Raw genomic sequence first — 24,659 nt, 5'->3', positions numbered from 1 at the left:
GGTTCCCCAATAGGCGGCCCGCAGGCCATTTGTGGCCCGCGGAGCGCCCCCTTGTGGCCCCTGGAAGAATTTCAAAAAAGAAAAAGTTCTCTTTTTTTTTTAGGGGGTCCCAGATATAAATGGCATTAAATAGGGGTCAGTAGCCTATGCATGTCAAACTGGGCATCCTTTTCAAATGGGGTCTTGCCCTGAAAATGAATTTTCAGGGCCCTCGACCTTGTGCGTGCGGACTCGGCCCCCAGCCTGGTACCCTAGTCAAAATATGGCCCTTGAGGAAAATTAATTGGGGAACCCTGCTTTATAAGATTAATCCTGCAACCCACTGAAGGGCCAGTGCAGGCCACCTCCAAATCAACCTCGCATGAATGATTATCAAAGCCCATTAGGGACAGTACTGCATAGTAGGGAACAGACATTCGACCATATACGATTCTACTGAAAGAAATAGAGTAGAAGTGACTAAAAACCACATTCTGTTCTCTGTAGAAATAAACCAGCACAGACAAGAGTGACGTTCCAGGACAGACAGACATGAAGAACAAGCGACACGGAAGCAAAGCAAGAGGTACTCACTCGCTTGGATCTTCCTCTTCCATCGACTGTTTTTGTCCAACTTAACATGATCTGCAGGTAGCGATTGTGGAGAACACCATAAAGAAGGGTTAGCAATTATCTCTAGTCATCATCCTTCTAGGATCTATAACCAAACAGGAGGGGGCACCACACTGCCACTAATGTGCATATGCTGTAGCAGTGGCTGGAGCTGTCTGTCTGTGTGCGCCTGTGTGTGTGTGTGTGTGTGTGTGCGTGCGTGCGTGCGTGTGGACAGAATGTCCAGGGCAGAGGCACATTCAACTGCAGACATGCCAAAACAAATATTCAGCTAAGTGTGGGAGAACAGCTATGTGTGCCACACCCTGCTCTCCCACCCCCTTTTTGAAACTAAGGCCTCGCCACTCGCCCTACACACTTCCACTTGCTTTGAGCATAGATATATGAACAATAGAGACGGCACTGGAGGCGAGGGGAATCCCGGTGCCGTCTATTATGTATATATCTATGCTCAAACCAAGTGGAAGTGTGTAGGGCGAGTGGCGAGGGCTTAGTTTCAAAAAGGGCCCCAGAGTCCCAGACCTAAGTGGAGGAAGGGGATTCACACACAGAGCAAGCACTGACCTTTGGCATGGCCATTGGCTCCCGTGGGGTCCTGCGGTGTGGGTTCTGTCACACAGGATGGGTTCAAAGCCTCCTCCGGTATCTGTGGTACCAAACCGACCTGTAGAACTTGTTTCTGGGCTAGCCCGACTTTCCCTGCCATAGCATGCGATCTGATCTCTCCACCTGTAAGCAAAACTAGATTTAAGCATGCATCTAAATTCAAATAGCTCATATAAAGGGCACTTATTGGAAAGCCTCAAACTAGAGTTGCATACATGTTCTCCTTAAAAAGAAATGTCATACCCTACCCTACATATATTCGATACTGTACTCATAATTAAATGCTCTCAGCTATTACTTTTATTCAAGCATAGATATCCTCGCTAGTCGCTACTCATACACTCAAATGTAAAAGGTAAAAAATGGTAAATGGCTTCAGCTACTGAAAATCAAAACAGGACACTTTTTCATGACGTTTTTCTAGGAAAAGAAAGTGTCCACTGTCCAGTAGTATGCTATAACCTTTACATAACAATGCAAATGTATGTAAATATATGCCATTTAAATCAGCGTTACGTTCAATATACACATCCCATGTGAAAACAAGCAGTGCATAAGATGACAAAACATACATTATATTCATGGTTCAATACTCACAGTACAACGTAGCCAATATTGTACAGAATCATTCCACAGATAATTCCATTTGGTTCAAGTACACTTGCAAAGAATTGACAAGAGAGTATCTGAATGAGTTTCTATAGACATGCAAAGGGCTGTGTACTCATCGGGTTTAAAGGCAGTGGACAGGATCCTTCCACTTAATGTATGCCATTGTATGTCCACAATTTAACTCAACTAAGGGCAAGAAAGGTGCGACACAATATTACTGCCTCAAAGTGAATACTCTCACGTCAAGATTGCAAGTAGTCTCTACCACATTATGCTGAAAATACAGAAATAGATCAGGAGGCAAGGATAGAAGAGACCCACAGACCAACAGATGACAGTCCAACAGATGACTGGCAGAAGAAACTGGTGCACGATTCACTTCAAAAACAGTTCAGTTTGATTTGATTTGTGTCAAGTTTGGTTTGATGGAATACAATCTGACTCACGTGGAGTTGAGATTTGGCTTTGGAGGTCATGTTATGGCCTTTTGGAGTGAGTTGAAGTCAGCAATAAACATTGGGGATAATATGACTAACTATTCCAAGGTATAGATAACCCCAAAAGCTGTTGTGTCCAAGTCCTCGTATGAGGTGGCAGGATGCATACAAAAATTGTTAGGTAAACAAGAGCTGTGGTGTGAACTATAGGTGTGGGCAATGTTAGTCCAACTTAGCACATATAGGTGGAGATGGGATTTGCGTTTTGGGAAGTGGTTTCTGTTAAGTGTTATTGATGAAGTTAGGTTGTAATAACGTTCCGAACGACTATACTACACTATACTAGGCAATAACTGGCAAATGCAGTTAATTTGTAACAAATGAGGAAGCAGGTCATTTATAGGCAAATATAGAGTTTATTTCACTTGTGGAAAACAAGACAAGATAGGCAGGCGATTTTTAAAGACTTACTTATAATTATGAACAAAAATATACAGTACAGCCAAAACATAATACTCTGGCGAGTGTGCAAAAAGCTAGGGCATAATGGAGGGAAAGAGCGATGATCTCCTGAGAGAAGCCTACGAGGTGCATGAGAGTGATCTGGAAAGGGGCTCTGAGGGGCCAAGGCCTCTGAGGGGCTCTGAGGGGCCAAGGCCTCCTTCTGAAAGAGACGAGAACCACAGACAGACACGTGGATACATAGGATACTGTCAGTTGGGCCTGAGAAAAATGGGAGGCCTAATGAATAAAAATACATTAGCAAGCCCAATGCAACGAAGGGGCAATCATGTTTACGTTTGCGTTAGGGAGGAGCACAGCGTAACAGTTAGTGGGGTTAGTGTGCGTGTTGGGGACGAAAAGGACAAACCAACCAATGTGTTAAAACTCACCAAATGCATCTACATGCCAATTAGCCAACATGAACATGCCACTGATAGGCCATGCCATCTCAATGATGGGGTTAATGTGCTACAGTATGAGGTGGAAGGGAGGTGGAACTGTGCAGCCAATGCAAATGCAACATGACAAGGTCATTGTTACCAAAAGCAGGCCAATCGTCACCTTCCCTGCTGCCAGGAATCAGCCAATCAGAGAGTGCAGCATTGGAAACTTGAAACAGACTGAACGAAATGAAGTGAATATGGGAGGAAAAAAAAGAGGGATGAAAAAAGGGAATAAATGGAAGAAAAGCAAATGGAATGGAAAAAATGGAAGTTGGAAGATGAATGGGAAGATTAAAAAAAAAGTCATACTGAGATCCCCAAAGGGGAAATAAATTGCAATAAATAAGAGTATGTACGTAACTGCATACTGTAAGTGTAATAGGTTGTTTAAGACCAATTTGGTATTGGTTTGGGTTGTGTATAACCTTGCCATTATGCAACTCCAAATGTGGACAAGAAATCAAATATTGCTCCAGTGATTAGAAATTGATAATTCAAAATATGCTCCTCATTGACTTACAGTGTATTCTGAAACTGCTTTCAAAGTCACTCTTTTAGTACGTAAACAAAAAAGAAACAACGTTTATTCAGACAATATAGAACATCACCAAACCTTACTGTTTTGTTTTTGAGTGGTGCAGCCACTCCTATGCTGAGCTATGTGTGTCCCTATGTATGTGTGTCCCTATGTATGTCTGTCTCTGTATGCATGGTATGTACAGTATGCATGTATGCATGTATGTCTGTTTGTTTAGGGTACCAACAGGTGACAAAGTGGCGCTGTTGAGCTTCACACTGTGCACAGGTGCATGCTGGGAAGCTGAGTTTTTAGCAGCCATATGGGGCTGTTGAGCTTCACACTGTGCACAGCTGCATGATGAGAAGCTTTGTTTTTAGCAGACTTTACATGATTTCGGGTGTGGATCCGTGGATCCAGATCTTAAAATAGTAAAAAAAAAAACAGTACAAGTTTTGGTGATGCGCTATATTGTCTGAATCAACTTTGTTTTGAGTTTGTTTACGTACTAAAAGAGTGACTTTGAGAGCCGTTTCAGTGTACAATGTAAGTCAATGAGGAGCATATTTTGAATTATTACATTTTTAATCACTGGAGCAATTTCTTTTTTCTTGTCCACATTTGGAGTTACATCATGGGAAGGTAACTTGCTGCTAAAGGTAACACAACCTAAACCTCTACTAAAGTGGTCTTGCACTTTAACACCCGAGTGGTATAGGACTTCAACATCCTCAAATACATAATATATAAAGTTATATTTAAGACATAAACACCGTCAATTACCATATGTTCAGCAAGTGTTCATTCACCTGATTAAGGCATCGTCACCATTTACCACATAGTGTAGATCATTTGCAAAAAATATCAAGGTGTTCATTACAAGCTACAAATAAGACGTTTAAGAATGTGATGAAGATGAAAAGAGTGGGACATATTTCCACTTGTTCATGAACATACATTCTTTGGCCGATTCTGCATATTCAAGTTAACCCATTCAGGCCTGACGTCGAAATTTAAAAAAAAATCATCTAAATCCTCCAGTTTTCTGAAATAAATATTTTCACGATTTTTCAAAAACAAGTTCATGTGCCGCGCTATGAACTTGTAGGTCTGCTATTTTTCAATAGCTAAATTATAACATAATGTATGTAACACCAAAAGGGGTTCCCGCCCAGAATGGGTTAAGACATAATTTATCATGGTAAAAACAAAAGAAAGAATAAATAAAATAAAAAAAGTATAGTCTGTCGATTCTTATAGCGAGCTGTCTTCAAATATAAACACATTGCCGAATAAAATCATAACCTTTAGTGTAGCAACAAAAACAAAATGATACATCTTGTTTAAAAAAAAAAAATCTATTGTAATTACACTGTGAAAAATACTGTTTTGGCATTTCCACTGCATATTCCTCTGGTGAATTGCATACAGGTAGCTGGGGTTTAGGTGCAGTTCATGCAATACACACAGTCAAAGTGACTTCATGAGCAATGATCACTTTGTGAGGCCCATTTCTATATACAAATAAAGCCAACAAGATCCATATGCCTTTCATGATTGAAGTCAATGGGCATGGTTCAGGGTAACCTTTATTGCCATCAAATGCCATATATAAATTATAGTCAATCCAATTGGCTCACTTGTACCAGACAAGCTTCTTTGAAATGGGTCCATAGATGGCGATTTATTTTTTATGACGTGATTAAATCAACTTATCCAAAGCCCGACTGTTGATGATCCTGACGTCAGACCCACCCTCCATGCGTCACAGTTGTGTTTATCTCATTCAAAATCCCATAGACATCTTTTAACCCTAGGGGTTCCAAAAATGAGTGTCGTTCCTCATCAGTGTCGTTTATGATATTTAGTTGTTTGATACAGTTGGGATTTGTTTGGAATGGGGAAAACACTCCCAGAGGGGTCATGGAAGTGACGTCAGACTCCATGTCTTCAATAAAGTCAATATGTCTGCTGAATCTTGATGGCTACTTGCCTGAACAAACTCAAACAAGTTCAAAGCTGCACTCGGCACTGTCAGCAGGGTACCACACTAAGAGACCCTCATATTGAGCAAACCATTTATTTGGATTCAAGCAGATGATAATGGTAAAGTAATTATCTAGCTTTTTGACCATTACACCCAAGTGCAAAAAAAGGACTTCCCGCAGAGTCATTTCATTTCGGGTCCTCAGACCTTAAAGGAGAATGTCATGCTAGAAGGCGTTCTTACCTTTAGTTGTAGTTGTTAGGTCTGCACCAAAGTGGTCCAGGTGTTATTTTGTGCAAAAACGCATTATTGGCTATTTCCTCTACCCCACCATAAGCCCTCAATGGGGCGTTGGGTTTTAGTGCCAATTTGCTTATTTCCATCACTTGAAAATCAAGCATAGCGTCACACTTTACTCCATAGCGCCGTTGCCGTGTTCCAGTCGTAAAGTGTGAAGTCTCATCTATCGCGAGACTTGCTCCATGCAAGTGGATGGAGGTCGCGAAGTCGCGAAGTTCACGCTTTACGGCTGGAACACGGCAATGGCGTTACTATGGAGTAAAGTGTGACGCTACACATACTGTTGACATTATGAAGAGAGAATTTATACAACAAAAAAATTGCTTGATTTTCAAGCGATGGAATTAAGGGAATTAGAACTAAAACCCAACGCCCCATTGAGGGCTTATGGTGGGGTAGGGGAAATAGCCAATAATGCGTTTTTGCAAAAAATAACACCTGGACCACTTTGGTGCAGACCCAACTACAACTAAAGGTAGGAAAGCCTTCTAGCATGAAATTCTCCTTTAACTAGGACAAAAAGAAACATGGCCATTACACCCACCAAAAAGGTATGGTAAATAAAAATAAAATAAACTTAAATCCATGTATTATAGTATAGATTACCAAGACTTATCTGCTCCAGATAAGCCAGTTGACTCACTGAGGCCCCATTTCCACTGGGGTTGAACCGGTTCGGTTCTTTTTTCCCTGCCTAATATTGAACCAGTTCAGAGTGTTTCCACTGAAAATGAATCGGTTCACAGCCCTAAAAGTTGTTTTTGGAAGTGGAACCAAAAAATGGCCACCGGTTCCGTAAAAGCACCAAGGTTCCCGAGAATCTAGAACGGAACCAAATCTAGAACCAAAGTTCTTTTGGTGGAAAAGGGGCCACAGACTATATTATCTGGTATATGGTTCCCTGGACTAACGGGGTTCTCCTTCTAGGTAAACCTGAGAGCAACAGAGGGCTGCTGCTGGACCAGCTGGCTCTCGTGGTATATCTGCCCTGGAAGCTCATGCATCATGCCGAGCAGAGGAAGCCCCAGGCTCATCAGCACATACAGGAACTCATAGTCCTCGGAGCGGCACCGCAGGTGGGCGCACGCCACCGCCACAAACTCACACACACTCCCCAACAGCCGTCGTGGCCACACACACACAGCGCGGACAGCGCGCCTCGGCCAGCTCAGGCCTCGCCTAAGCAATGAAACCAGGGTACCTGCTGGGGGCTGGATCTGCAGGCTGCCCTCCGGTAAGTAACCGCCGCCGTCCACCTGATCACCCTAAAAGCAGAGGAGTTGCATGCATAGTAAGATATTGATTTAACCACTATTCCAACATAGACCGATAATATACTTAATCGTGCTATGGTATCACCTGGCACAAATAGTAAATCTGCAACACATTGTGAGCTTGTACATCTATCAAATCATAGAGTTTAAAACATAACATTTCTGAAAATATTTGCCTAAAATGACAGGCCCAAAATAGGGATGCCAGGTTGAAAGTGGTTAAAAAAAAATCTCAGTTAAAGTCAAAACTGATTCACAACCAACCACATTTCTGAATCTTTCAACAAGTACGGGGGAACACTAATGCTGCGTTCACACTGGCAGATGCAAAAGATTCAAAGATGCAAAGCTACACAGTGTACAATATGTAGCTTTGTATCCTTGTACAATATGTAGCTCTGTATCTTTGTAGCTGAAGTTGAAACTAGCTCAAGTTGTTTTGTGGATTTGTAGCTGTTGTAGCTTTTGCAGCAGCTGCAAACGTCGGATTTGCTTTGTAGCTTCATGTAGCTGGCTAGACTGCATCTTTGCATCTGCCCATGTGAACGCAGCATTAGCGACATATTCATTAGGGCTGTGAATCTTTGGGTGTCCCACGATTCGATTCGATTCCGATTCTTGGGGTCACGATTCGATTCAATACATAGGATTTCATCACAATCTACTCCAGTCTTGGAGTAGATTGAAGTGAAGTGAACTGAAATGACTACAGTAACTTGAAAATGACTGAAGACATGATGTTTACTGTGATTAGGGTAAGCTTACATTTCATATCACAAACACCGTGTATTGAAAACTCCTGTAACTGTAACCAGAAAAATAAATAAAAAAATGTTTTGGAAATTATGAATCGATTTTGAATCGTTCATAACGGAATCGCGATTCTAATCCGAATCGATTAAATATGAAGTGTTCTTGTTGCTTGGTAGTAATAATGGCTGCACTGTAGCTTACCGTTCTTCTCCTGAACTTGCCAAGTTGAGGACTAGGTTTGCGCTGAGCATAATGCACCTTGCAGTAGAACTTCCCTGTGAACATAAACAGGGAAAAGTAGATCAAACAATTATACAATATATGAATATAAAATAGCACAGCTGCCATCTATTAATCCATTAAACAATCGCTAATTATATTGCTATACTTGGGAAAAATCTATGTATATTTTATTCATTTAATTCATTCAAGTTAAAATGAGTTCAAATTAAGTTCAACGTGGTTCACTGTATGGTATGGAAATCTCAAATTTAAGTTAATGCATAAATAATATGATGTCAGAGAGGTCCTACGTACAAAACTGTGGTTAATAAGATCATAAATGTATTGGCTCTTAATCCCGTCATAAAAACAAGCGGTACCATGATGCGAGTCGAAGGCGTGTCCCCCGAGACGCAGTGTGCATTTGCAGACGTCACAGCGGAAACACTCTCGATGGAAGAAGTAGCCGTCGGCACTGAGCCTCTCCATCACGTACACACGCTTGGTGCAGAAGTGGCAGATGTCACTCCCACCCAATCCAGACGAGAGGTCTTTACGCACCACACACTGGAGAGAGGAGAAGGAAGACCGTCAGGAGACAGACGCTATAGTGGTGACGAGGACCGGGGGGGGTTTGCAGTATAAACCATTTTGGGCGGGAACCCATTATGTTGTAATTTAGCTATTGAAAAATAGCAGACCTACAAGCTCGTAGCGCGCCACCGAGTGGCGCGCTACGAGCTTGTAGGTCTGCTATTTTTGAAAAATCATTAAAATATTTATTTCAGAAAACTGGAGGATTTAAAAGATAAATTTCGACGTCAGGCCGGAATGGGATAAAGTGCTAGAGGAGGCTGAACAAACAGCCAAAAAGAACACACACATCTATGTACCTATATAGGCTGGGTGCTGGATCAAATAAAGTACAAATCAAGAAATGAAAAAAAATGAAAGAAATATAGATTAAAAAAAAAAAAAAATTATCCCACGATTTTGTAACCCATTTTTCACCCGTGTCAATTATCTAATGTGATCCTGGGCTCTACACACCCTCTGCCAACCTAGTCCCCATATATGGGGGACATGGGGAGAGCAACGGACTTGAACTCATGCCTGAGTGTCCAAGGTGCTCCTTTACACATGACAGGGGGGAGTTTCCCTGGTTGGATGTAGCGCGTGGAAGGAACACGTTATTCCAACCAGTTCCTTTCCCCTCCATCAGGCGCCCCGGCTGGCCAGGGGGAGGCAGTTTAGAGACCAGGATTACTGCATGTTTTTTGTGAGGGTACCTACCCTAGGGGACACGGGGAGAACATGCAAACTCCACACAGAAAGGCCCTTTCGCCAACCCCGCCTCGGGTAAGGGCACTGATGACGCGGAGGAGGAAACACGGCGCCCCGAGCGGGAATCGAACCCAGGACCTTCTAGCTGTGAGGCGACAGCACTACCAACTGTGCCACCATGCCCCTCCGCACACCATTTTCTGCTCCTAAATATTTATTTGACTGAAGTGGTAACGTTTCAGCCCACAGCCCTTCCTCAGACCTTCCAAGGCCTACTGTACGTTAAAAACACCCGTCTGTGCCTGTGCCCTTGGCAGGTCAACCAGAAAAGCAACAGAAGATTTAAAAAGGACCCATATAGTAAATAGTCATGATTAACTGACTGTATTTTGAGATGGAAAATAAGACCCCAAACCAAAGAACAGCTTACTGTATGCACTTCAGAGGAAGCCATTGTATTCCATTCAATGGTTATGGTTGCAAATACGTTTAAGTTACTGGAAGGTACAGTAATTCAACACAGTGAACTTTATGGCTCCTTCAGGCCGAAGTTACGGTACATTATTCATGCATTTTAAAGCATTTCAAAGCATAGATTGATTCGAATTATGAACAAATTTCACAAGCCCATGACTTAACCATGCAATTACATTCAGCCAATTCAGCTAGGTTCAGTAACATTTAAATGAATGGCAAAATGTATAAAAATCTGCCATAAAAAGGAACAACGGTCTGTTTATGTACACGTTAGTAGATATTGAAAGTATTGACGGTGGTATGGTGCTTCAACTATTTCACATCAGCTAATGGTGTCCAATTGTGTTCTCTTACGCTGCTGTATGCTCCAGTATATCAGAGTAAAAGGACTAAAGGAGTAGGTTTAGTCCAATGTGAAGAAGCATTAAAAAGCAGTGAAAATGCCTATTCCCCAAAGGAAACCAATGCCAATCAGTTCAAACAGGTGGGTCTCCTGGTGTTAACGTGATGGCAAGAAGAGTGATATGTATTGTGTATAAAATGATGGGTGTTCCTGGTCTGTAAAGCCTAATAATCTGAGCCTTTCAATTTTGGGTGGTGAAAGTGTGCGATATAAGAGAACTTATATTAAGAGATAGAAGTTCATTCTTGGTTTCACTTCACCAAAGCCTATTAAAAAAAATCACACCCATGTGAACTGAGTGGTGCAACTCCCCCCCTTCCACCCCTCTCTCTCTCTCTCTCTCTCTCTCTCTCTCTCTCATTAGCAGAGCAACAGTGCAGCACTATCTCTCTCTGTTTCTGGCACGACAGCGCCCCTACTGGTACTCATGAGTCACACATGAGTCACACACAAACATAGGTTAACACATAGTCACACACATAGGTTAACACATAGTCACACACATAGGTTAACACGGACATTGCTGTTCCTTGGAGTGGTTGCACTACTCAAAAAATATGCCGCATTTTATAATAATGTTTTCTCACACAGAGGGGGATGCAGGTCAGGTCAGTTGGACCTCCTTAACATCCACATGCAGCTTACCGGCGTTGCATTAGGCCTGTGGTCTGTCTCATAAAGGATGGCCAGTTTCTGAGCTCTAGCGTCTATGGAAGATGCCACCTTCCCAACTGTACGCTAATGTTAACAGCAGGGAAAGAGGCGCAGGTGAGGAAGGAAGGAAAGAAAGACATGAAAAATCAGTTGGGAAAGAAGATGGAAATAATGACTTAAACTGTGTTCAGCCTAATGCAGGGGTGGGCAACTTTGACGATGGAGAGGGCCACTATATTTCCACACTCACTCCCTAGGGCCATATATTACTGTCGTAGAAAAAATAGCCGATCTACAAGCTCAAAACGCGTCGCAGCGCGACGCGTTTTGAGCTTGTAGATCGGCTATTTTTGCTATAGTCAAATTGAATTTTTGCTATTTTTGGAATCTGAATTGGAATCCTGAAAATTAACATTTTATGTAATTTCAAATGCCTTTAATTATACTTGTTGTTGAAGCAATGAGCTACTAATTTAGACTGAAGTAATAACAGCGGGTCATGTTTGCATGTTGTGGAATAGTAACAGCTGAAACCAATATATTATATCAGTATTCTGACATTAACCTGAGGGCCACATTAAGTGAAGGTGGGGGCCGCATGTGGGCCCCGGGCCGCCAGTTGCCCACCCCTGGCCTAATGTATGCCCTCCCGTAGTCGTACGATGGTGTCACACGCTGAAAATAGCTGATCTAAAAGCTCAATGCGTTGCATCCACAACAGGTTGTAAATTAACTATTTTCGGGGTGCAACACAGTCATGCGACTTTATGGCATTGACTAGTACCTCTTTAGAGTACTTCGAAGCTCCAGTCGGACAACTGTCAGAGCGCTTAATAGACTTTAGAGTAATTGTAGAGCTTTCTAGAGCACTGCTCCCGTTGCACTGAAAAGAGAGGAGAGAATATTGCCTTACCATATTACACTGGATTGTAACATCAGCGCATACAACTATGACATAAGGCTACTACTTATTTGTGGTCAGCCAATTCTGCGATAACTACAGTATCACATACTGCGCATGATTAATCATAGTTATATTGGATTATACTTTCTGCTAGCCGACTGACCAAACCAACATGCAATTGTAACAAATTCATGATGTCATTCAGGTGGCAAGTTTTACCTTCTGGTGGCTGATTTCACTCTTAAGTGCATCATCATCATTCATTTGTTTTCGAGTCTTTTCAAGGACTTTCTCCTGTTTTTTCTCACAATTGACATGAGCCTCATCCCGAGTACAGTCATCCGCCTTAATTTGCAGGTTCCTGTACGTCGGGGAGGCAGACGCGCGAGGGAATAATTTCTGACACTGTTCCTTTTCCGTCCGAGGAGCAGGGAGAGAAGAAACATTTCTGTGTCCATTTTCACAGTCAGAGGAGGGAGAGGAAATGTGCTTGCTCTCCTCAGAAAAAGACGAATGGAGCCGAGAGGAGGTTTTGTTGTTGCACAGGGGAGAAGGAAGGAGAAGAGTGGAGATTTGATGTGCCTTCTCACAGTGAGAGTCAGAGGAGAGAGGAGAGGAGAGAGTGGCGGAGGATTTCTGGTCCTCGTCTTTGTGCTCAGGAGAGCCAGGGACGAAGGCAGAGAAACAGGCGTGGGTTGAGGGTTCCGGGACAGGGTGGATCACAGGGCCAACCCTGATAGATGGGGAGGGAGAGGGGAGAGGGGGAGAGATGGATAGTTCTGCCTAGATAGGAAGAGAAATGTAAGGGCACAGTTAGACCTGGAAGACAGGCTGAAATAAAGTAAAGGAATGAAAATAGTAGAGAAATAGAACATCCAAATGAAATGAGGCTGGGGGATTAGGTGTGTTAATTGGGGGTAAACGCAGTGCTCAACCCATTTTGACCTGAGATCAGATTCTAAAAATGTCTTCTACATCCTGACAGTTTTATGAAAAAGCTATGTTTCTATGTCAGTCGTTCTTCGATTTTTCAAAAATAGCAGATCTACAAGCTCATAGCGCTCCACTCGGTGGCACGCTATGAGCTTGTAGATCTGCTATTTTTCAATAGCTAAAGCATAACATAATGCTAACACCAAAAGGGGTTCCCGCCCAAAATTAAATGAACAGCAAAGGCATCCAACTTGATTTAACAATGTTTACCTCACTACAGTAGGCCTACATTATGTGAATTTGTGGTTATGTGGTTTTATGAGATTCATTGTAACAAATCTCAAAATCATAAATGCTAACCGCAGGATCTTTCAAAACAACCCATCACATTTTAGACTGCATTACATAAGCAGCCTGGTTTTGGAATAGAGCTGTTGCGCATAAACAAAATCATTAGCACCAGCTGTTTCACATTGTTGTGCTACCAACCAAGTTGGTAGCACAACAACGGAAAAAAACCTCAAACAACATTCTATCCACTGCCAAGTGCTCAGACTGGTAATTCATCACTAATGGTACATACTGTACATGGATTAACACTGGGCTCTGCACACGCCCCGCACTTTACACCACACCCTGGAAGGCTGGAATGGATTAGGGTTGGCGACAGAGTACAGGATCTTGCAATGGGTCTGGTCCACAAGATTCGATACACCACCAAGATACCCATGTACCTGTCTAGATACTTCCTTAATGTTAACGAAGTCCACACCCACAACACCAGAGGGAGTGCAACGAACCATGTACAACCCAGATTCGGCACAAACAAGGGGCTAAATTCTTTTCACTCCTATGCCACCAAAATGTGGAACGCCCTACCAACAGTCATTAAGACATGTGAATCCCTTGACTCCTTCAAAACCGCTCTCAAAGGGCACCTACGGATGGCTGCAATTCGAAACTGGCCCCCGTAAAATCTGAATCGCCCCCCACCGCCCCCTCCCCCCTTTTTCCCCTCACTGTATATGTTTCTTTTCCCTTTTTACCTCCATTATGATGAATTCCTGTGCTGTTCTTTGTCTATATAGAAGTGTCTATTTGTACGTCTCTAGATGTTTTGATGAATTGAACATGGTGGACCCTCTTGTAAACAAGTGTAATGCTTAATTGGGTCGTCCACTCACAGTTAACAGCCTTTGTATTGAGTTTGTGCTTGAAATGTACTGTAATTCTGCAAACTGTTAATAAATATTTCAATCAATTAATCTATAGTACATTTAACCCATTTTGAGCGGGAACCCCTTTTGGTGGTTACATACATGTTGTTATAATTTAGCTATTGAAAAATAGCAGATCTACAAGCTCATAGAACTTGTAGGTCTGCTATTTTTGAAAAATCGTTAAAATGTGCCTCAAATCTTTCAGAAAATTGTCATGATTTAGAAAATCAATCACCCAAAAAGCCAAAGCCACGGAATGGAAGCAGGTAAGATTTACCAGCTGTGGTGTAGTAGAGAGACAAGGAAGAAGAGAGAGTCGGGCAGAGACAGAGGGGTCGTCAGAGTCAGGGAACATAGAGCAGAGGAGTACAGCTCTATCTTTTATACTCCTCCGACTGAATTCTTTAGCGGACAAATGCTGGGGTTTACCCTGGAGGGAAGGAAAGGAATGAAAAGGAAGGGAAGTCAGAATGGAAAAAAGGACTGGAAATGGACAGCTTACTTCACAGAAATAAAATAAACAAAATCATTACAGAAAATCTATGAATGAAAGCATTCTTCTCCCCTCGCCTGAGAACTACAGTTCATATTGAAAAGTTAAATGTTAAGATATGTAGCACCTTGGCATCTAAGGGACATTCCCTAGTCTCCAGATTAGACTGTTGAGGGCGCTGTTTTGTCTTTGTTTGGCCAATGGGTTCCCACTTCCCAGATAGCCATGTGACAAATGTCACATTTGATGCAGCTGTGCCTCCGGTTTCCATGGTTATCAAGCCTCTCATGCACTAGAGATTAACCGACTATACAGATAGTGTTTATGGATGATGATGCTTTGGGGCTTTTGTTTAATTCTATGTAATTTGAAAGAAGCTTAATAAAAAAATAATAAACCCAGATGCACGAGTCCCTGGCTTCACTGCATGGCATTAAGGGATATTACGTAGCCACGGGACGGAACCAATTAAAGTTTCCTTGAAATTTCACCAAATCATGGATATAATTAATAATCCTATATATTTATTTAGATTAATGAGACATTTCCAAACAGTCGTATTTCCTAAAAATGCTTCCTACCTAGATGCATCTTTGCAAATGAGTAACTGTGTAGAACATAGATTATAATGACTGTAAACCCTATGGCCCTTGGAGAAATGTAAAACAATAGTTTCTGTGTCGAGTAGTTCTCAGAGTGTCTATGAAAGCAGCTTGGCTAAAGCAGAAATGGCACAGAAGGCTCGATGGTGTATTAAATCGTCTTAAAGCGAGCTTGAAATCAGTTTCTCAAGAGGAATGTTTCCGCAGTCATACATAGCTAGTATGTTTCCACAATCTTATTCCTAAGCATGTAACATCCGCAGGGCTCCAATCACAAGTTACAAATGTTACCTTGGATGTATCGGATCGTAAATGTATCGGCCCAATAGCTCCTTTCACAACAACTTGGTGTAATGTATTCCTTTTAAGGTGACAAAGAGTTTAGAGCAAAATAAGGAGTATTCTTAAATTTGTGTTGCGCGCTTGTTCTATAAGTCAACGGTTCCGCTGACCCCTAGGGGTACGTGACGCATAGCCAGGGGGTACCCGAAATAATTCCCAGAAGAAAAAAAAAAATTGTGTTGTCATTGTGTTTCTCCCATGTTTTCTTTGGGCCAATAGCTGACATGATTACTAAAACTACAACATCAGTCAACCTGTCGTGACCCCAAACAGTAACAGCAGGATGCATGCTGCAGAAACAACAAAAAGACTCAGGACACTTGAAAGGTTTCTGCGGCCGCTTCAGATGAGGGGGTACCTGGAAAAATGTCTACCCCAAAAGGGGTACCTGGTCCAAAAAAGTTTGGGAACCCCTGCTATAAGTGATTGGGGAATTGTGCATGTTACATATTAATATAATAAGTATGATATGACAAGACAGACAGACAGACAGGGCACCAGTTCACCTGGCTGATAGCTTCTTCCCCTTTCTCAGACAAACGCTCATATCCTGATCCCGTCAGAGAGGAAGCAGACAAATTGTTCACGGAGAGGTTGCGAGAGGTGCATTTTGGGTGGTATTGTTCAGCAGCATTAGGGCTCGGAGAGCGGGATGAGCTTAAAAGGCTTTTAGAGTAGCAAGACGAAGGGCAACTGCTGTAACAAGTCTCTGAAGGAGGAGCGACCTCAGGGGAATAATACCCAGGGCTGATTGACTGTGCCACAGCATTGGGATCTTCCAACAGGCGGAGATAGATAGAAGGCTGAAAATACAGAAACGGGGAAAACAAGGAGAGGAAAGGAGGACAGAAGACAAGGATACAGACGATTGAAGAACAAGTGTAATAGTGAAATAAACTATATGAATAATGTATGATAACCTGCCAAACTGGGATCATACCAATCTCAACTGGGATCATCATACCTGCCACTTGGGGCGTGAGGGAGTTGGAGGAGGGGGGCAGGGGAGGTCCTTGGGCTTAGCAAATCGAGGGTTTTCTATCTCATCCTCCTCGGGGGTGGGAGAGGAAGGAGGGGTGGAAACAGGAGTCAGTGGAGGGGAAAGGGCTGGATCTGATGAGTCCTCCTCATCAGACTGGTGAAAAGGAGGAAAGGAAAGTAGGAAACAAGAGGAGAGGAAGGGACAGGACAGCACAGGCCAAAACAGGAATGATTGATAATCGGAAGAACAAAAAGATAACAGGAAAAGGATAGGAAAGAATTAACACTGAAAGTAAGCGGACTGTAGAAATGTAGAAACTGTAGAAATGTGGAACTATAAAATTGAAATAACACCTCACTCAAGACATAGTAGATCTACAAGCTCACTATGCGGCGCATATTGAATTTGGTTAACTTTTAATTCAATTCAATTTTGCTTTTTTGGCTAATGTTTTTTGAAAATGTTTTGAAATAATAACTAAAAACAAAATGTAGGAAACAAAATAAGAAGGGGACCCATAACAATGTGTCCACGACCCAACGGGTCCCGACAGTGTAGCAGATGTCTGCACCTCACCTTGTTGTGACAGCCCTGCTGCTGTCGAGGAGTTCTCTCCTTCATGTTGTGTCAGATGTCTGTGTGCCTCACCTTGCTGCGCTGCAGCGCTGCCACTGTCGTCGAGGAGTTCTCTTCAAACTTGGCCAGCAGCTGGGTTGCCATGGAGCGCACTTTGTTCTCCCGCAGGTCTCCCTCTTCACCCACAGGGGGTGCACTCGGACATGACAATTGCTGTGAAACAACAGACAGAGTGGTACTGTTTGGTTTATTATGGGTGTGCGAGATTTGTACTCATAATGAGAAATTATATATTGGGTCAGATTGATTGGAGATTAAGAAGCTCCTCTAGGGTGAGAGAGCCAGTCCCCACATTCCATTCCACATTCCATTGGGGGTTTTACAGCCCTTCTCCTGTTGGAAGACAGGCCATTATTGACTCCTCTCCACAGGGAAAGTCAACCCATTTAGAACATACAGTAATGAAGTAACCTAATTCCTCTTCAATTGTTTAAATGTGTTCTAATAACCTATGTTATATTGGGTTGGTAAAAAGGCTAAATGATAAATACCTGTAATAATCTAAGCAGTTTAAAGTAGTTAGACATTACAGGGACTGTAATAGGAGCTGCTGTAGCCAGAGGTGCAAGCTGGATGGTCTGTGGGATCTGATTGGCTGAAAGTGTCAGTATGGAGGTGGGATCAGTCAGAGGGCTGCATTGACTATTCTGTATGGCACAAAGTGTAAATTAGATTCACCAAATACCATCGAACGTGATACATGTCTAGGCAGAGACCAGCGGTAATTATTTGCTATATATTATATGCTATAATGTATTATGCGATATATAATTGTACATTATTAATAATTGATGTAATATGATGTTTAGATGGTAACCAAATGTCATCTGTGTTCTTGTCTCCCCATCGTTGATCAATTACCATCTGATTAACGATAAGGTAGAATTAAAACCACATGATTACACTTAATGTACACTTAATTAATGTACCATTAATGTACTGAACTAAGTCTGAGAAACAACTATGACAAGCTAAGCTTACCATGATCTGGGAGTTTTAGAGTGTTCCAATGATAGAACTCCTACCGACAGAGTCAGGATAGAACTGTACCAATAGGACTGTAATCCAGAATCCGGGATACTGTCATCTTGTGTTGGGGGAAGTTAGGGGAAGTGTGAACAGAACGTGTGAATGTATGAGTGTAAGTGTTTAATTAATATGAATTAATAAAACCCTATAAAATGCACGTTTGAGTTCATCGAATATAAGCTATCATTGGGAGCATTTGGTTCAACTGTGCGTGTTAGTCCTTTAACTCTGCCTAGTGCAAGGGCTGGTCGGAGCCTGGGCCCAACAACGCCAAATAACCGAACAGTTTTAATTCGTATGGCCACTAAAGGGCCTACTTTATACAGATTTAATTAAGAGTTTGTACCGTGCGCTGGGATCAGCGCACAGTTTTAATTCGCTGTGCACTGAAGTGCACACGCGTTGTGCCGTAATATTGTCTATAATCTAGACATATTACAGTTTTAATTCGCTGCGAGCAGCGACTGGCTTAATTAGGCCACTAAAGGGCCTAATTAATACAGATTTAAGAGTTTTGTACCGTGCGCTGGGATCAGCGCACAGTTTTAATTCGTTGCGGGGGGTTTAAAGCGTAATATAGCCTATAATCTAGGCATATTACAGTTTTAAATCGTTGCTGGGGGTTTGAAGCGTAGTATAGCCTATAATCTAGGCATATTACTAGTTTCAAATCGCTGCGTGCAGCGACTAGCTTTAAACAGTTCACCATATACCAGTTTAAAGCGCTGTGCTACTAGAGTGCACAGTTTGGAACCGTACGGCCACTAAAGGGCCTAATGTACGGAGTTTAAATCGCGGAGCGAATAGTTTAATTCGTTGCGTAGCCGTGCGCACAGTTTAATTCATAGCGTGTCACTGACGTGACTTGACTTGAAACAAGATCTGTACCGTGCGCTCAGCGCACAGCTTACATCACGGCCGGGCGGTTGGAGATATAATATAGCCTAAACTGAGACCGTTTGGACATATTATGGTTTCAATCGCTACCGCGTTTAAAGAACTTTAAATTAGTGGTCACTAAAGTGACCGCAATTTAAAGGCAGTTGTGCTGTGCATTGGGATCAGTGCATAGTAATTCGCCGCCGAGCGAAAGTTAATTCGCCGCCGTGCGAGCTGTTTAAACCATAGTTTGAACAGAAAGAAAGTGCCGCTGGGATCAGCGTGCAGTAATACACGCGCCCGGGCATATTTAAGATATAATATAGTCTGAACCGAAACCGTTTGACATATTACAGTTTAAATTGCTACCGCGTTGTAAAGGGCTTTAAATAGCAGTCCCTAAAGGGATCTGCAATTTAAAGTTGTTGTTTAATTCAGAATATAGTTCAACTGAGACGGTTTGTGTTGGGACCAGCACGCAGAGTTGAATCGTGCCACACTAATAACCACAGGATTAAATCAGACAGAATTGGGGGCCGAAAGACGGCACCCCGTTTGATTGTGGTTTTTCTGGTGTGACGTTATTCAACTGAAATTCAAGCCGTGCGTTGATAGCAGCGCATGCCGCAGTCATTAGTATCCACAGGATTAAATCAACTATAAATGCTGCCGTGACGGCATGCCGTTTGATTTGTGCTACTAATGAATGCGACACCGTTAAACCGTTTTGTGTGGTTATGGGGCCATCTGCTGAAACGGACAGTTAAAACCGTGAGCCACAAAAAGTGACTGTGCGTTTAGCTAATGGTTTGGGAGTCATTGTTCGATAGGGCAAAGTCCTAATCGACGGTCAGTTTAGGAAACTGATTATTTAAGACTATTTGTAACCAAACATAAAGTTTAATTGAGACCGGATAAGACGCCGGTCGTTTAAACCAAGAGAGGTGCTTTTTATAGTAACCACAATAAAAGTGTTTTCTTTCTGGGTGCTTAGACCGCACCAAGAAGAACAGCATTTAGTGCATGTGAGGAGGGGGGAAATTCCTCTTTCTGTCATGCAATGTCCAGGGGGACTGGTAATTACTGTCATGCGGTATAACCTACCAAAGTAGTAATTAATAGCGGTGATAAATGTTTAGAACAAAATAGGGTTCTAAACTCAGCATTAAAGGCGATGTAATAATCTTACCAGTCAATAATGTTTAACGCTGAAAGCGCGCTTTGAAGTGCGCATAAAGGAAGGGCGTGTCTATAATAACTGTTGCGTGACGCATCTAGCAAAACCTGTAATCCAGGTTTAACGGAAGGCTAAGAGTTTGACCGCCCACGGCCAATATAAATCTATATACTTATATTATATATAATCTATATAATATAAAAAGGTTATAGTATAAAAAGGTTTATTTGGTAGGGAAGTATGGGCTTCCCTGAGTAGAAATAATGTCAGAGTCCGCTAATTAAAGCTGGGCCAAAAAACTAACCATTTACTTGAGTGAATGAATGATTTGTGAAAGTCGACTAAACCACTAACCCAGTCCAATTAGTTCCTGTACTGTTTGTTAAAGGGAGGGACAGAGGGGGTGGAAAAATGGCTTCTTTAAAGATACAGAGCTCACAGGCTCAAGCTATGTTTGATAGCACAACCTATAGGGTGGATCTTTGTATGGACAGGGGTTCATCCAGCGAGATAACTGAAAGTTTTGCTGAGCTGGACAGGGCGATGGACGCTGTGATAGACGCGTCAGTAGATTACGAGATGATCCTTCAGGAACAAAACGAAGATAGACTCGCACACATAGAAAATGAATTACTGAATTTATATGTTAAACAGTACAACAGTGAAAGATACCGTTTAATCAGGGCTGCTATCTGTCAGGAGAATGACAGGGTAGCCAGAGGTGTCGTCACAGCAGGCCTCTGTGAGTGTCCTGCAGAGAGCAGGAACATAGGAGCCCTAGAGGAGAGGGGCATCCAGCCCGCAGACGCAGCACCAGACGTCACGAAATGTGACATCACGGACCCTTTCGCCAGCGCAGAGACGGGCGGAGCGGAGACGGTGCCAGCGGGGACCGGGACCGCCCCAGAGGGGCGAAGAGACAGGGCTACCAGTCATCCGGGCTGGGAGCAGATGGAGCCTGTCACAACGGAAGAGCCTGGTGCCTGCAGTATCCATGCAGGGAAGCCAGAGCCCTCTACCGTGGGCAACGAACCCACGACAGGACAAGCCCTCAGTCAGCACCGTAGCAGGCCAAGAGCAGCTACGGGCAGAGCTGAGGGAAACCAACGGGCGGCAGACGTCGCACCTGAGAACCACACGACGTTTCCGCAGCCTTCGACAGAGGAGGAATGGCCGAACATCGAAGTGGAACCGACAGCAGAGGCAGAGCTGTCAACGGGAGCGGAACAGGCGAGCGGCCTTCCGGAGCTGGAGGCTGCCTACGCCTCACCGTTCATCAGCAGAGCCATGCCCACAAACGGCGTGGGCAAGGCCGACGAGTCATCAAACCTTCTCACCACAGAAACGCCGAGCGTGATTTGTGGCATTACTGGTGCCAGTCCACGCGTTCAAGAGGCGGTGGGGGAGGTGCATGACACACACGCCAAGCACCCTGGGGTGACTTTCGTGAGGGGTCACCCGAAGATTGCCCCCGTGAAGGGTGGCAAACCAGGAATGGCAAAGTCCAGTCTGGTACAGAAAACCGCAGTGTCGACACATTTGTTGTGTCGAGTGTGTAAAGCGGCTGAAAAGAAGGCCACAATAACGCCTTTTCTGATTGATCCTGGAAAAGGAACGAGACCATGGAAGAACGCTTTCATGCCAGCGAGATCAGAACTGGGACAGGAGAGTAGCATGTGAAATGCTTCTCCACCCATTTTGTTCCTACAGCAGGGAACAATTGGGGTCAGTGACAACAAGATGTCACAAACAGCACACACACACACACACACGCACGCGCACGCACACACACGCTCACACACGAGATGTGTGTCTACCAGTGCATATAAATGTGATGATGTATGTGGGTTCATTATATCTGTACTAGAACGAGTAGCAGAAGTGGATTTAATTTGTGCCAATTAAGTCCTTATGGACAAAGGTAAAAAAGAATGCTGGTAAAATGATTAAGTTTCCTTCGATTGGGAGGGGGGAACATTGTCTCTCAAAGTGCAAGTGGGTTTTGTGCGTGAACGCGTGGGCGCGCGCGCACAAACTATCACACACACAGGCACAAAGACTGCATGTGTGAAAGACACATAATGTGGTTAAAATGTTGCAAGGGTTTGCAATTTTCAATTGGGTTGCTTTTGGTAAAAGTCAAAGTAAAAAATCCAAAAGTCAAATGATACCAAGTTGTTGAGATGCAAAATCGGTTATTTTGTTAAAATCACAATTTGAGGTTCCTAACACAACCAGGGGTAATAAACTGCTGAACATGTGTTTACCAACTGGGCCCCATTCTGCAACCAAAAGAGTCGTTTCAGGTGGGGGGAGCGCAGGAAGAATGTTTTCTTAAAGATAAGGAACCAGTCTTGTGTGGAAAATAAACTGTCCTTCTTCCTCAAACCAAGGGGGTTGTTTAGATAAGTCTGAAGCTTTGTCCAGGCAAACAGCCATAAGGTTAAACGGACAGAGGTGACCGAAAGTTCATGTCAGTTAGGTAACCCCTAACTGACATGACATGAAAACAGCAACTCTCCTACAAAGTGGAGATGCATTGTATCACATTATTACTACAAGTATACATAAGTTTGATTAGCTGTAACTGAATTTAATACTTAAGGGTGCGTTGGGATAATTACAAAAAATGTCCACGATATCGACGCATGTAAACCTTTTATTATTTTCATTGTTTATTGATTTATGCAGTTAATGGGTTGTGTTTATTTTAATGTGTTTTTCAAAGTTGTATAATGTTATAACTTCAGTATGTGGATCCAGTATTATTTAACAGGTTCCGAAATTACTAAAAATGGCATACGCCCAAATATCAAAAAATAATATTTCCGAAAAAAATTAATATCAAAAATAATCTTTCAGTTTATGGAAAATGAATAACCATATCAATTTTCATAACTGAAACGTGAGGGGTGTTTGGTTTATTATGGGTGTGCGAGATTTGTACTCATAATGAGAAATTATATATTGGGTCAGATTGATTGGAGATTAAGAAGCTCCTCTAGGGTGAGAGAGCCAGTCCCCACATTCCATTCCACATTCCATTGGGGGTTTTACAGCCCTTCTCCTGTTGGAAGACAGGCCATTATTGACTCCTCTCCACAGGGAAAGTCAACCCATTTAGAACATACAGTAATGAAGTAACCTAATTCCTCTTCAATTGTTTAAATGTGTTCTAATAACCTATGTTATATTGGGTTGGTAAAAAGGCTAAATGATAAATACCTGTAATAATCTAAGCAGTTTAAAGTAGTTAGACATTACAGGGACTGTAATAGGAGCTGCTGTAGCCAGAGGTGCAAGCTGGATGGTCTGTGGGATCTGATTGGCTGAAAGTGTCAGTATGGAGGTGGGATCAGTCAGAGGGCTGCATTGACTATTCTGTATGGCACAAAGTGTAAATTAGATTCACCAAATACCATCGAACGTGATACATGTCTAGGCAGAGACCAGCGGTAATTATTTGCTATATATTATATGCTATAATGTATTATGCGATATATAATTGTACATTATTAATAATTGATGTAATATGATGTTTAGATGGTAACCAAATGTCATCTGTGTTCTTGTCTCCCCATCGTTGATCAATTACCATCTGATTAACGATAAGGTAGAATTAAAACCACATGATTACACTTAATGTACACTTAATTAATGTACCATTAATGTACTGAACTAAGTCTGAGAAACAACTATGACAAGCTAAGCTTACCATGATCTGGGAGTTTTAGAGTGTTCCAATGATAGAACTCCTACCGACAGAGTCAGGATAGAACTGTACCAATAGGACTGTAATCCAGAATCCGGGATACTGTCATCTTGTGTTGGGGGAAGTTAGGGGAAGTGTGAACAGAACGTGTGAATGTATGAGTGTAAGTGTTTAATTAATATGAATTAATAAAACCCTATAAAATGCACGTTTGAGTTCATCGAATATAAGCTATCATTGGGAGCATTTGGTTCAACTGTGCGTGTTAGTCCTTTAACTCTGCCTAGTGCAAGGGCTGGTCGGAGCCTGGGCCCAACAACGCCAAATAACCGAACAGGTACAGTAAGCATGCATGTGGCAGTATGTCGGCTATAGTATGCGGTATTTATATTGCAATGCTATTGAAACCGTTTACACAATGTAAAAATTTTTTCAATGCAAAGTGTATCTAACCTCGGTGAGGTAATGGTTGGCTCTCCGTCGTCTCTTGTTAGAATCATTGTCTTCTAGTTGATTGTCATCCTGTGCCTACAGAGCCACAGCGAAACAAATTAACACACATCTATTCATGTCACACTACAATATAAACTCCTGCCTGTCAATAATCATATCATCATCCATGTTTAGTTGAACAATCAGCATCAACAGAATGTTAATGATTAGAT

At 42.5% G+C, this 24,659-nt stretch overlaps 1 protein-coding gene across 2 annotated transcripts in view; it reads right to left on the bottom strand.

The window, feature by feature from the left end:
- Positions 1 to 24,659, bottom strand: part of mical2b (microtubule associated monooxygenase, calponin and LIM domain containing 2b) — a 75,558-nt gene that overhangs the window by 10,929 nt on the left and 39,970 nt on the right. The window contains exons 15-27 of one of the 2 annotated variants that reach the window (XM_079501663.1): positions 24,448 to 24,522; positions 17,210 to 17,350; positions 16,544 to 16,714; positions 16,086 to 16,382; positions 14,420 to 14,572; positions 12,209 to 12,772; positions 11,870 to 11,968; positions 11,077 to 11,169; positions 8,648 to 8,834; positions 8,247 to 8,320; positions 7,220 to 7,283; positions 1,177 to 1,341; positions 574 to 624 (exon numbers count right to left, since the gene is read on the bottom strand). In XM_079501663.1, the coding sequence (XP_079357789.1) occupies positions 574 to 624; positions 1,177 to 1,341; positions 7,220 to 7,283; positions 8,247 to 8,320; positions 8,648 to 8,834; positions 11,077 to 11,169; positions 11,870 to 11,968; positions 12,209 to 12,772; positions 14,420 to 14,572; positions 16,086 to 16,382; positions 16,544 to 16,714; positions 17,210 to 17,350; positions 24,448 to 24,522 (2,134 nt within the window). The remainder of the gene's footprint in view (positions 1 to 573; positions 625 to 1,176; positions 1,342 to 7,219; positions 7,284 to 8,246; positions 8,321 to 8,647; positions 8,835 to 11,076; positions 11,170 to 11,869; positions 11,969 to 12,208; positions 12,773 to 14,419; positions 14,573 to 16,085; positions 16,383 to 16,543; positions 16,715 to 17,209; positions 17,351 to 24,447; positions 24,523 to 24,659) is intronic. The other variant, XM_079501664.1, reaches the window with a different exon arrangement.

This window comes from Electrona antarctica (assembly GCF_951216825.1).
Source record: "Electrona antarctica genome assembly, chromosome: 5".
NCBI classification, from domain to species: domain Eukaryota; kingdom Metazoa; phylum Chordata; class Actinopteri; order Myctophiformes; family Myctophidae; genus Electrona; species Electrona antarctica.
This window is presented reverse-complemented; position numbering and strand designations above follow the sequence as displayed.